The sequence below is a fragment of the Tachypleus tridentatus genome, chromosome 1 (genome assembly GCF_004210375.1).
Source record: "Tachypleus tridentatus isolate NWPU-2018 chromosome 1, ASM421037v1, whole genome shotgun sequence".
NCBI lineage: Eukaryota > Metazoa > Arthropoda > Merostomata > Xiphosura > Limulidae > Tachypleus > Tachypleus tridentatus.
This window is the reverse complement of record NC_134825.1, coordinates 30,015,239-30,029,544: the sequence shown is the minus strand read 5'-3', so window position 1 is coordinate 30,029,544 and position 14,306 is coordinate 30,015,239. Positions and strand designations below refer to the sequence as shown.

The following is a 14,306-nucleotide window of genomic DNA, read 5'->3' as shown; positions in this document are numbered from 1 at the left end:
CGTTGAGTCGTTATAATGTCACGGCCAATCCTACTATTGGTTGGTAAAAGAGTAGCCCAAGAGTTGGTGGTGGGTGGTGATGACTAGCTGCCTTCCCTCTAGTCTTACACTGCTAAATTAGGGACGGCTAGCGCAGATAGTTATCGTGTAGCTTTGCGCGAAATTCAAACCAATAAGCTTACTGCTTTCTGAAACACAATTGACGATTCGACTAAAATTCGTAGTAGTTTTTTTTTTACGGATTTAAATAAGTACTTAAAGGTAGTCAGTTAATTTTTTTTTTTTCTTTTGCAAACTCCATAATGATAGATTTATCACGGAGCAGTATAAAATATTCAGAGTGAGTGAACGGATATAAATGGAAATAAAACTAACCAGAAAACAATATGAACATGAGATTTAGTTTATTATAGTCCACTTGATACATAACATAGATAATAAAAAAGCGGTAACAATACCTAATTTCCTTTTGTAAAACAACAAGTACTTAAATGAATAATGTTTCTTCAAAATAATAAATAAATAAACAGCTTAACAGATGTTGCATACAGAAGGAGATAAGAAAATAGATATATATTTATAAACATATGATTCAAACAAAGGAATTTCCTGTTTAATACGCAATAAATATAATTTTTGAAAATAATATGTTCTACGACATTTTATACATAAAGCTGATCGAAATGTTTAGCTATTTTCCTTCTGTCACCTCATATTCATGATATACAAGCTACTAGAAACGACAACGTATGTTAGAGAATACTCGAAAGTTTTCCTCTATTTAATATTTTATAGAAGCTTGGTTATTAAAATAATTTAGGTGCCATTAATTTTACAATAAAAAACTCACTGATGTAAAGCAAGTGTCCCGCTAATATATTTTTATCAGTAGCATAAATACAGATTTGTTTGGTAATTTCAATAAAAAATGTATTTTAAATTAAGCTTTAATTGGCTAATTAGTGTTGAATAATAACACCTTTATATTCGTTGTTTGTCTAAAGCTTAGAACATTTTATCATTTAACATGTTAATCATTAAATAAGTACTTAGGAAATATCTTTTTTTTTTTGGAAATATGAGTTTTAAAATTTTACTTTGATATATAAACCATATTCGTGGTGAAAGATCTAATTTTTAAGGGCTGAAATACATAACAAAGTAATGAATGACTATTGACTTATTCTGATATCTTCAAAAACTAGGAATCTATGAGCTTGATTTAAAGCTAAAAAATTCACAAACTATTTTTTTTGTTCTCCAGATATTCACCTGCTTCAACTAATTATTTTCCAAAAACATGCTTACTATGAAGATGTATCAACAGTGCTAATATTTGTGTATTTCATCTAAATTTTTATGCGATTCTTTCCATGTATTTATGTAATATTTATTTGCAAGTATTTTACTTTGTTATTTCTACTGAGTAGCTTATATCCTGGTATCATTCTGAAACACGATACATGTGAAAGTTGCAACCCTTCAAAATTTTGAAACAATTTTAATAAGTTTGTTTTCAGCATTCTTTGCATTCTTCTCTCTGACGTCATCATCAGCAACGAAAACTCCGCCTCTGCAGGATCGAAACTTACACTCTATTTGTCCGTGCACCCCACAGCGGCATTCGATGCATTTACCAGTGGCAGAAGGAATGAGAGCCCCCTGTGGATATTTTTGGCCGTCTCTATCACAAGCTAAAAATACAACAGATTGTTCGTGTTACAAACATTTAAAATACAATCTTATGATACCTAAATTTCCAAACTATTCGTCATGTCTGAGTATCCTGAATTTTTAACGATGGTTTTGTGCTAAATTTCGCCCCCGATGGCTCAGTACTAAGCATGAGGGCTTATAAAGTTAAAGTTCCCATATTTAGAGCATACACAGCCCATTTGGTAGCTTTTCTGTAGGTAATTCTTGAATGGACAAGTAAGTACACTTAAGTATTTTTGCAAGTTATTTCTTTAGGTCTAAAAAGCAGAGTATTTTCTAAAAACATGCTTAATAACACTGGAACTCGTGCTACAAAATAATGACATTTCTTATTGAGAACTATTAATTTGTTTATTGTTAATTAAATGAACCTGTAAAATCAGGGAGGTTATGACAAATGATAAAGATTGATTGAATAATTGCTTCACCAGCGCATATCTTGAAATATTCCTTGCACTGATAATTGTACAAAAAGATAAAATTTATTTGGTAATTAAGAAAACAAATACTATAAAAAATACAGAATTTGTCCACACTTTTTCTTTAAAATCCAATGTTCGATTCCCTGGAATTGACATAGATGCAGAGTAGGTTGTACAGTTCTGTGCTTAAAATAAACTCACCAAATCGCTAGTAAAATGAATTTGTTAGATAGAGAAACGCACTGTTTTAGAGACTACCGAGAACCGAGGAAGTGGGTGAGATGGACTAGATGGACTAGTGGGCATGGGTTAAAGAAACAAAGAATAATGACTATCGTCAGCTGGCTGCAGAAATAGTCACGAGTGACGGTCAAATGTTACTATTCCATTAGAATATCCCAAGAGTTGGTGGAAGTTGCTGTTGACAAGCTGCCTTCTCTCTAACCTATAAGCTCAAAATTAAGGACAGGTAGCGTAAATAGTTGTTATACAGCTTTATCGAGTATCTGAAACACATTAAAATTGAATAATGGCTTTTCAATATTATTATTACACTTCACCTCTGTGAGTTGCATCATAACACAAGTACATAAAATAAATCATTAGATAACTATAATTTAAACATGAAATAGTTTCAGAATATAACCCCATCACAAATATTAAAAAAAATCGGATGGTATTAGATTATTGTGCACGAGAAAGTATTGAATCTGGACATGTTGGTCGAATTAGGTGGATCGAAAATTTTTCAGTTGAAGAACGAAAGGATTAGGATGAAGCTAAGAAATGGCACATTTTAGAAACGAGGTTTACATGAAAGATGGATAAGTTATACATAATAAAGAAATAGGTTTGCCAAATATTATTTTGTAAGTAAAATTGTGTTCTATGTGTTAAACCTCTGCTGCTCTGATATGAGAATGAACACATGAAAAGTATGTTAAACTTCCGACGAAGTATTATTTGTTTGTTTGTTTTGAATTTTGCGTAAAGTTACACGAGGGCTATCTGCGCTAGCCGTCCATGATTTAGCAGTGTAAGACTAGGAGGAAAGTAGCTAGTCATTACCACCCACCGCCAATCCTTGGGCTACTCTTTTATCAACGAATATTAGGATTGACTGTTACATATAACGCCCCCACGGCTGAAAGATCGAGCATATTTGGTGGGACGGGAGAAGTGCTATTTATACACGTACCTGTGACATACGTCAAAACGTTTGTAAAAGTACGTCAACAAAATTTAGACATAAGTAACTGTCTTTCGCAACCAAATCGTTAATCAAGCCGTCGTGATTTTGTATAAATATATTTAATTTTGTTTTGTTATAAGTTTAGATATAGTTTCATAAAGATATTTTAGTCTTAAATTTATGTATTTATCCCCACAAGGAGAAGATAGCCTTAAATAATTTTACCATAAATAACTTACTCGTTGTTGTTGATGTTGCCATAGTAGTTGTTTCTGTAATTACTGAAGAATGAATGGTGGGTTGAATAGTAGTACTAGCCCCCTGTTGGGATTTTGTTGTAACTTCCTGTCGACCAGATTCAGTAGTTTGAGCTGTGTAGGAGAGAAAGCATGAATGTAAACTTTGCGATTAACAAATCTTTTGGCACATAAAAACACTTAACAAAGGAAGAATTATAAAGTTTGTAAAAACAAAAATATAATGTTATTTTAGCTTTTCTATAACTGAAGGTTACGCACATATATAATTCATTTTGTTCTAGCTTTATAAATATAGGTTTCATATATTAGTAATATTAAATTTCGATAAGTGTATGCCAGCTAAAGTTATCTTTGGATTGAGTAAACGCGTCTAAAAAATATCTTTGATTTGTTCATTTAGAAACTATTACGTCTAAACGAAATTTGAGAATAATGATTGATCTTGTTCTAGGTCAGAGGAAGCTTGGTTAACGTTAAATCAGAATATAAAAGTGATGGCTTTGTTTGCTTCATTTTCTAAGATAAGCTAGCTCAGTGCAGTTTGATTTGCATTGAATAATGTTGTGTTTTACGTATAGATGTTTTTGCAGGTAAGATACCAGATGCAAAACTAATAGCAATTCATTTAACTTTTTCAACACTTATGACATTCTCAGCAAGTTAAGACATATGATGATATAATAGTATTGTCTGCTGTATATCTATTAACTTTTTTACAGGGAGTGGATGGATCTTCATAAAAAATTACGTATGGATGTTTATTAGGTTCTTCATGGGTACATACAAATTTCCAGTTTTGCAGGCATATTAGCGTTATCGTATTTTTTTTTTACCACTACTTCACTACCTGTTGATTGATGTTCACCAAATGTGGTATAAAGGTTTGTTGGGCCCATAAGGAAATACATACCAAGTTGAGGTTTACATTTTGTGTTCTTCAGTTTTTATGGGCGTCTTTTTTTTTTTCGGTTATATATAAAGCGAGGGCTGATATATGTATATATATGTGTAGGTGTATTTTTAGCAAAATGCTATTAGTAATTTATTATTTGTACCTATATGTGGAAATGTGTTTGTGTCTTGGTTATTTCCCCGAAGGCCGCTTGGGGGAATTACTAGTTTACTCTACTTGTACTATTGCACAGTAGTGTGCTGTCCATCGGTCAGTCAGTAGACACTAAAATAATGTCACAGCATAAGTAACGCTTAACGTTGCAATTTGTACTGTCAGTAAAACTTACACAAAACTTCAAAATCAAGAAGTAAAAATATTTGTTTATCTTAATTTTGATTGTATTTACTCTTGTAACAGAATACTTTTGGAGACCCAGTGGAACTACATCTAATATTTATGTATACAATTGGTGAATAAAGCATCACTTAGTTTTATCATTTTCTAAATATAAAACTTCTAACACTGGAAAATTTAGAAAAGATAATATGTTATTCTACATTATATGAAAGAAAAGAATAGAATATTATTTTTAAAGAGCAAGTTTTAACAATGGATGAAACGAAATATTTAAATTTACTTATATGAAATATCATGACTTTCATTTCCTCTTGCTTAACTAATCGTAACTCGATTTGTTTGTAAGATAAGTTTAATTTTTTAAAAAGTGTTTTTGTTCGTGTTTGGTAAAAACGAAACAGTGTGTATTTATTGGTTTCATATTTAATAATTAAACTTTCTAAGTTTATTAAAAACGAATAACAAGTTGTATAAATAACACAATTAAATTGGGTAAACGTAAGGAAAAAATGATTTAGTTTCAATAACTTTAAGGAATAATTTGTGAATTAGAAAATAATTAAGTATAATTTGTTTGTCATCAAAAATCACGTGAATTCGATACGCACAGTTTATTCGAAAACAATTTGGAAAGGAGTTAGTAATTGGGTTATAGGAGAATTATTTTGAGATGAGAATACACCTAAATCTTCCTATCAATGATATAAAACAAGTTTATGTATAAAATCTTACTCTGGTGCATAACAAAATTATCTTTAAAAATGTGTGAAATTTCATTTTATATCATTCTCGGCAAGAGTTTAAACTTTTAAATGAGTTTAAAACACAATTCAAGACACAATAATAAAGTGTTATTCTTAAGTGTACATTAAAAAGTAGTAACATACGGCATTCATAAACAGCACAACAAATTCCTTCTATGTGTATAGCTTTGCATCCAGGTCTAAGTTGCACATCTGGACATCTTTTTTGCCAACAGAAGATATTACTAAACAGACAATAACAATTCTCACAAACATCAGGTCTTGGGATTTGGCTACCGTGTTGAAACCACACCCCGTCGAAGAGGCAAGACTTCTCTTTGTCATCTATGTCATTTTGTTCTAAGATAACAACAAAAATAACAAGGAAAACATGACAGTTTAATCGGTTCAAAATGTTAATCACTTCTAGGCATTTAATTAAACTCAAAACTACGCAATGAGCTATTGAAACCTGGTTTCTAGCGTAGGAAATCTGAAGACACACCATTGTGCCACGACATCGCTAGCGACTTAAGAAACGTTCACACGTGTGAATTTAACACTGAGAGAAACTTAAATATGTTTCTTGTTTACATTACCCGATTTAAGCAGATTTTTTTAATACTTGTAACTTTGCTGGCAAAACAGGAAATGTGAAAATATTACACAAACATCATTATTGCAAGTCAATGGTTTATTTACCGGACAACAACAACAAAAACGTGAAATTTAATGGTGTAACGTACACATTATTATTGAGAGTGAAAAGTTATTTGCTAGGTAACAATAAACCGTATTTAATAATGCATCATCGAATGATATCACAGTGTGTAACTATTTGAGTAATTGTTGTATTCGCATCCGTTACTTCACTACAGTCACTATTACACGTAAGTTACGTGTAGCGCGCACACTTATATTTGTATGCTTTTTGATTTTCAAATGTTCTTCAACTAATATTTAGTGAATCTGTTTGCGCAGAATGGGATATTGGTGATTCCAGTGTCAGCTAAGACAATATCGCTCCGGGAGTAAACACGTTTTCTGCCTTTAGCCAGCTCAAGAAGTGCAAATAAAACGACCAACGCGACCCGTTGCATGAACTTCACAGATTTTTGAAATGCCAACTAATATCAGAAATGGAATTGCAGTTTTCAACCTCTAAAAAGGGCACTAAACGGTCAGATCAGAGGTCTCCAAGATTCATGGATCGCATTCTCTAATTTAAACTATTGACCAGAGGAATGGTCAACAGCAGCCGTTGCAACAAGGATTTTGAACTGATTGAAAGGGTTGGCTATAGCTTTTATAACCCGTTCACAGCTGAACATTGGAGGCATAACAAACCCTGAACATTTGATCTGCAACTCTACATGATAAATACTAAGCCACTAATAGTGTAAGAATCTAGAAATATGTCCATGAAATCAAAATTTACAATTTTTATATCGTATTTCTCGTTACATTATATCTTTCACCTTAAAATGGTGGGTTTTCTAGTTTGAATGTATTGTACCATCTCATGTATAAAACAATTAACCGAAAAGATAAATAAACGTAACGTTTTGGTAACCCTTATTTTTGTGTGTTATAAGTATAACTTTAGAGTTTGTTTGTTTCGAATTTCACGTAAAGCTACACGAGGGCTATCTGCGCTAGCCGTCCCTAATTTTGCAGTATAAGACTAGAAGGAAGGTAGCTAGTCATCACCACCCACCGCCAGCTCTTGGGATTCTATTGTACCAACGAATAGTGGGATTGATCGTCACATTATAATGCCTCCACGGCTGAAAGGGCGAGCATGTTTGGTGCGACGGAGACTCAAACCCGCAACCCTCAGATTACGAGTCGAACGCTTTAACTCACCTGGCTATGCCGGGCCTACTTTAAAGTTAAATAACCTTTGAGCAAATCTAAATGGGTGGTGATGACTAGCTGCCTTCCCTCTAATCTTACACTACTAAATTAGGGACGGCTAGAGCAGATAGCTCTCGAGCAGCTTTGCACGAAATTAGAAAAACAAAACAATACAACATAACAGAGTAAAATAGGTAAACAATGAATAGCCAAAGACTTACCAAGGCTTTCTTTCTGAATATTCTTGTCAAACTGGACGGTGGTATTAAATTCTTGTGAGTCGATGTTAGATAACGATGCTGAAGATAGCCAAATAAAAATATTTGTTAGAATTACTGGTTTTAAACACTTCTCAAAAGTTCTGCATATAAATTGTTGTTGTTGTTTTTCCAGCACAAAGCTAGGCAATAGACTATCTGTGATCTGTTCTTTACGGGGATCAAACTCCAGATTTTAGCGTTGTAATTCCGTAAAATTAACGCTGATCCATCAAGGGACCACGAAATAAAATAGTCGTGACAGAATTCCCAGTAAATCTGTGATTAACAAATATAAATTCGATTCCATATCGTTTTTGACGAGACAAAATTAAAGGTTATTGTAGAGACAGCAACTTTGATATCTTCATATTTAGAATTTAACTGTTAGTTGTTGGGATAAAAATGGAGTGTATTTATAAATTATAGCTCTGACACTCAGAGTGTAGTAATTAATGACGTCACAACTTTCCGAATGTCAATATCGAATGTGTCGATTCCTCAGTTTAATAGATCTTTTAAATTTGAAATTTAAATATGTAGGTGCATTCAAAGAGCTACATAAGTGATATAAAAATGATCAAGTTATCTGGTGGGCAAGCGTTAGATTATATTAGCATTCTTGATAATGTGGATTATAGACAAAAGCTTTAAATACCTTTATTCTTTCTATTGCTAATAGGCCCGGCATGGCCAGGTGGTTAAGGCACTCGACTCGTGATTCGAGGGTCGCGAGTTCGAATCCCCCGTCGCACCAAATATGCTCGCCTTTCAACGGTGGGAGCGTTATAATGTTACGGTCAATTCCACTATTCGTTGGTAAAAGGGTAGCCGAAGTTTTGGTGAAGGGTGCTGATGACTAGCTGCCTTCCCTCTTGTCTTACACTGCTAAATTAGGGACGGCTAGCGCAGATAGCCCTCGTGTAGCTTTACGCGAATTTCAAACAAACTATTGTTAATACACTTCAAATAGCTTAACATTTATGTTTGGAAACTTGTGCACTCAAACTCAAGTGGAGCAACATCAGACTAACATTACATAAGACCTGTATTGTATTTAGTAACATTACATAAGACCTTTATTGTATTTAGTAACGGAAACTGGTACATTTTCGAAAATAAAAAATAAATTATCTTTATCTTGTAAAACGAACTTGAAAAGCAAAATTAAAGTTTGCGTAATATTTTTCACGTTCCAGAATTATAGGACGAGATAAACTTTGAAACTCCAACACATAAAACACCAAATAATTTTAAGGGTAAAAATATTTCGTATAAAATATTCTGATAACTCATTTGTGATGTTTTAGAATATTACATTTACACAGCAGTGACTTCAGGAAAATACTAAAGCAAACAAAGCCTAATAAAATTATATAAGTTATATTAAGATTGATATTATTAGAAACAAAAAACAAAACAAACATTTTCGGATCACTGTTCTTATCACAACTCAAACATGTAACATATATAAGCATGGATTTGCATCAAGAACCCTCAGCATATTTATATAAACATGCGTTTGCTTCACAAACATGCAGCATATATATCAATCTATTATCTCTTTACCACTGATACAAAACTTCACAGTTATTGTTGTTGGACTTACCACTGGAAACTAAGACAATAAGCGAGACAGTCAGAGGAAATAAAGAGAGAAGGTGTGGAGAAATCATTTCTGAAACATGAAAAACACATCATATTAGGCCCAAAAAATGTTAAGGAAAAAAATTGTTATATTTAGTTATGCAAATAATCTTTATCATAACACAATTAATTAGTACATTACTCAAAATAATGTAGGAATATTATTTCGCGTCTTTTGGATCATTTCTAACAAGTCATTAACCAGCAGGTATTTCGCCAAACAACATAACTCATAATTTAATCGGGACCAAATTATATTGTATTTCTTTGTTATACAGGAAATACAATATAAATGCCAAACTTAATGAAGAAATGAATTTTATTAGGCTTAAAAAGTGCTTTAAAAACCATGTTCGATTGTAGTTTGTTTGTTTTTATCGCATTCAATCAATAAACCTGCTTAAACTTGAGACCTTAGATACTTTCCACAACAAAAGTTTAAAACATTAAATTTATATTTCATACGAAGTAGAAGATGAAATTATACTGCTTATATAGTATTTATTGATCAAATTTCCATAAAGTGACAAAATAACAAACTAATGAAACATTTGAAAGAAATATATCTTTAAAATTCGTTGAGTTTTTATCGGTTGTGTATAATAAAAATTTTGTTTATTTTATTCAAAATGTTTCACCAGGTTTATTTCTTATCATCGGGTGAATCTGAGGCTAACAGAACGTAATTTACAAAACTTACACTGAATGGTGTCAAGACCGTTTATTTAGTTACAGATTCATTGTATTCATATAATAATTACATCCCAAAATCCCCACAGTTACTTCACTATGAGAGTGTTATATTTACTGATATATTTCTGTAATGATATAAATATACAATTAAGTAAACGTTTTCAATGTTCTTCGATGGAAATACAACTATTAGTCTTTTACGTAATTACCAGTAACACATTAAAGTATAATTATTAATGATAATTTATATTATAAATTCTGTAAATAGCCATAAAAGCTAGTGTTAATAAATAACAGGTTTCAATGCTGTTGTCAGTAATTTACATAGTAAATGAATAATTCACGAAATAAATATATATGACCTATAATTTTATTATTAATAATAGTGTAGTATGGTACCAGCAGATATTACAATAGTTCTTTAAATGTTATATTCTTAATCAACAGTTATAAAGAACAATAAACGAAAATTTTTCAGAATATGATTTGCTGATTACTTAATACGATTTATTTTGTTTACAGACTATATTAGATTATTTATAAATGAAAAAAATGGAAGAAACCATCTAATTTAGCCAGTGTTATCTTGTACATTCAGATTTATAGCAAAATCAGTCATGTTAGAAAAGAAAAAAACTACTCATTTCTCATAAGATAAACCTTTTTACGGAACCCATGTATTTCTGTTAAAAAAACATGGAATGCGTCATAAAATCTTGTATTTTCAGGTTTACTTCACGTATATATCATTGTGTGTTTTACGTTACATATTTTACAATTTATTTTTTTCGAATATCACCATTTTGTAAAATTTTTCCATCGCTCTCCTGAAAAGTACTAATCAAACTGGTGACATATCTCTACTATACTAATCATACCTGTAGCATATCCCTACTATACTAATCACACCTTTGGCATTTCCTTACCATACTAATCACACCTGTGGCATATACCAACTATACTAATCATACCTCTGGCATATACCTAACATACTATTCATGCATGTGGCTTCTCACAACTATACTAATTATACCTGTTGCTTATCATAACTATACTAATCATACCTGTGACATATCCCTAATATACTAATTATACCTGTGGCTTATCACAACTAATTGTTATACCACCATTAAGTTGCATTTCTAGGACCATTCTCTTTTGGATTATATTATGTTTGATAACAAACATATCTGTGAATTAGTTTATGATAAACCAATAATTAACCACTTACGCTTCAGGAACTTCTCTCATAAATCAAAACAATAACAGTTAAACTTAAGTACATGATAAGACTGTCATGTCCCAGAATTCGCTACAATATCTATATACTTTTGTTTTCTGTATCTGAAAATAATGGCCAGTTCTCGGGTTTCTGAACAGTTGAGTTTAACACAACCTAATAAGCTTTGAATATTTATAAAAATATACTAATATAGACAACGAACATCACTGACCTGGCAGTTTGAAAAATTGTCCTATACTATCGACTTTGTTCTATAACCTATGTTTTAATACTATACTGCTTCGTTAGGTTTCCAAAATAACGAGGGTTACAATATATATGAAAGTCACGTGCTAAAGCCGAAAGGTACATTTCATTTTTGTTTCAAACCCAGAACCGTGTGACACCCAACAGAGTCCGGTTATTGAAAACAACACTTCCATCCCACTATGTATTATGTCACGGATCATCAAAATCCAGATTAACATGACGTAATCATGTCCCAACTTCCGCTGTGGGTCACTTTTGTTTAGTGTTCGGAATATTTTGTTAGGATAAAGAACACATTTTGTTAATAGGCAGCAGGTAGGCTGTGTTTTTTGGTGTTACACTTTAGATTATGAGTTCATACACGCTCCATTCCGGATCACTGTTATTTAACAAAACAATATAAAAAAGGGTCTCCTTCACGTTCCGGAACCGACGACCCAGTTGTTGACTTCAATTTGACCGTAATACACTTTCTATTTGCAGAATGATACTAATTTGAATCATCGATAGGAAAACTTGACAAGTTACTCGTATATAGGCTTACATAATACTCATTAATGGACAATAAGTGTATACGCATTAAATATGAAACAAAGTAATCATGTGTAATTTCGTAATTCGCTTACACTGCTGTATCCATATTATTCACATAACAAAATACAACAAATTTACATGCGATACCATGAGATGCCATCTATAGAAATAACTTAATTTCTTGTGAGTTGATATCATTCTTCAAATTACGATTATCATAGAATTAGAGAAAGATATTTATTTGTTTGTTTGTTTAGAATTTAGCACGAAGCTACGAAAAGGCTACTTCAGCATAGCTGTTCCTAATTCCATATTCATCGGCTAGAAGAAAGACAGTTAGTTAACAGCACCCGTCGTCAACTTTTGAGCTAGCTTTGTTTGATTGAATTGTGGGATTTTACAGCGATTCTTGCAAAACACTCGCGAACCACGAGCTCTAAAATTCATTGTTTGGGAATTCTAAATATCTAGTCACACCCTGTTCAAGAAACAATGTTTAACAAGAAATAGTTCTCTAGATTCGAGCAACAAAAAATGTTCTACACACCTCTTTTGAATATATGTAAGACGAGATTAATGAAAGATACTAAGAATTAAAATAAGAAACAAACAAAAGTCGTATGGTTTAAAATTCTCTGAGACTTTAGATGTCATACACATTATTACGTATTCTTTACACATAATGTAAATAACAAACTCTATGAATTTTTGCTGTATTTTAAAGACCAGATATAAAAATAGCTAATTTTTAAAATTCTATTGCTTCAGATATTAATTCAGATAATATCTTTCTTCTCAATGTTTCCACGAGCATGTTCTGTTTCTCTTACGGTTAACTTATCACTAAACACAGAATTTCATTACGACGGAAACCAAAAAAAAATGTTGAACAACAAAACTTGTGTGTGTGAAATGTTGGTACTCACTTCTTGTCTCCATAAAGATGGGAGTTGACGGTCCTGAAACGAGCGGAGAAGTAGATGAATGCGAAAGGGAACCTTAGTGTCCCTTTATAACATCTCTAGATGCCGACGGGTGGAGATTTTCATGGTCGACTGACTTGACCGCAACAAGGATGAGTCACTGGCGCTAAAAACGACCAGACGAAACCTGTTTTCTCCTTATGGTTCTTAACAAACCTCCTTGTCTTTTCATGAGTTCATTCTTTTGTCGAATTTTGTGTAGAAACAGCGTTAGGAGAGGAATTTGAATCCGCTTGTTGGTGTTTCTTTTAGGGAAAAAAAATGACAAGTTTCAGCACTTAAATGAATCTAAACTAGTTTGATAATGTTTCATGTAAACGTGGATGTAGAGACCCCTGGTGACTTCTCATGTAATTCATTCACTTCTAACTGTGTAGATTGATTCATAATGAATTCTTACATTAACTAGTAATATTGAATCACTTCAACACTGCGGTGAAATCATTTTAAATCTGTTTCATTATAAAATAATCTATGTGGTGTTGTACAGTTTTTCGGAGTATTTCTACATCATTTTAAAACGTAAGCGAAGAAGCGGTGGTATCGGTGTAAAATGTGAGATTCAAAACATCATTTTTAACTATTGTTTTCATATGACATTGAGTTAGCAGACAGTTTAGAATAGATTGAAACTCCGCTTTGTTGTTTATATTTCATTAAAGGGGTGTGTTTGACTAACCCTGACAGACAACTTATTACAAAAAACATACAATTATCGCTAGATGTTTTTATTTCTTACAGGTTATCACTCTGCCTTTGCTAAGAGTTCATCGCTGAAAAGTGACTTTCGTCTTGTTTCGTTCTTCACGTTTTATACCAGATTTCATGTATCAAAGGTAAAAAAAAAGGATAATTTGTAACATATAAGTATTTTGTTATTATTGCTTATGAGTACTTCATTTTGTGCTATAATAAAATTTACTTTTTGTGTGAATATGTGTAGTTAGATCTTTCAATTAAAATCTGAATATAAAGGCTGTATGAATACCCATTAATTTAATTATAAAGCACTAGGTGCTACTGTTGAAAAGTTCCTAATAGTGACGATACATATAACTGTACATTATAAAATCTTAACAAGTTCTCTAAAATTCAGTTTAAAGGAAATGTTAGTTAATTTCATATCTAGTATGTAACATTAATATATAGTAAGGCTAACGCGTAAACTATACAATTCATGACATTTATATTCCAAAGTATGTGAGGCGCGGCATGGCCAAGTGTGTTAAGGCGTTCGACTCGAAATCCGTGGGGGGTT

At 32.1% G+C, this 14,306-nt stretch overlaps 1 protein-coding gene across 2 annotated transcripts; it reads right to left on the bottom strand.

Moving 5' to 3' along the window:
- Positions 1-389: 389 nt before the first annotated feature.
- Positions 390-13,318, bottom strand: LOC143245063 (uncharacterized). 2 transcript variants are annotated; one of them, XM_076490871.1, is made up of 6 exons: positions 12,992-13,314; positions 9,309-9,377; positions 7,664-7,741; positions 5,730-5,945; positions 3,570-3,701; positions 390-1,694 (listed from the first exon to the last, which is right to left on the bottom strand). In XM_076490871.1, the coding sequence occupies exons 1-6, from the start codon at positions 13,002-13,004 to the stop codon at positions 1,483-1,485; spliced, it is 720 nt and encodes a 239-aa protein (XP_076346986.1). In that variant the 5' UTR covers positions 13,005-13,314; the 3' UTR covers positions 390-1,482. The 2 variants fall into 2 exon arrangements, with proteins under 2 accessions (XP_076346986.1, XP_076346997.1); XM_076490882.1 differs by lacking the exon at positions 7,664-7,741 and having other exon boundaries at positions 12,992-13,318.
- Between the last annotated feature and the right edge of the window lie 988 nt (positions 13,319-14,306).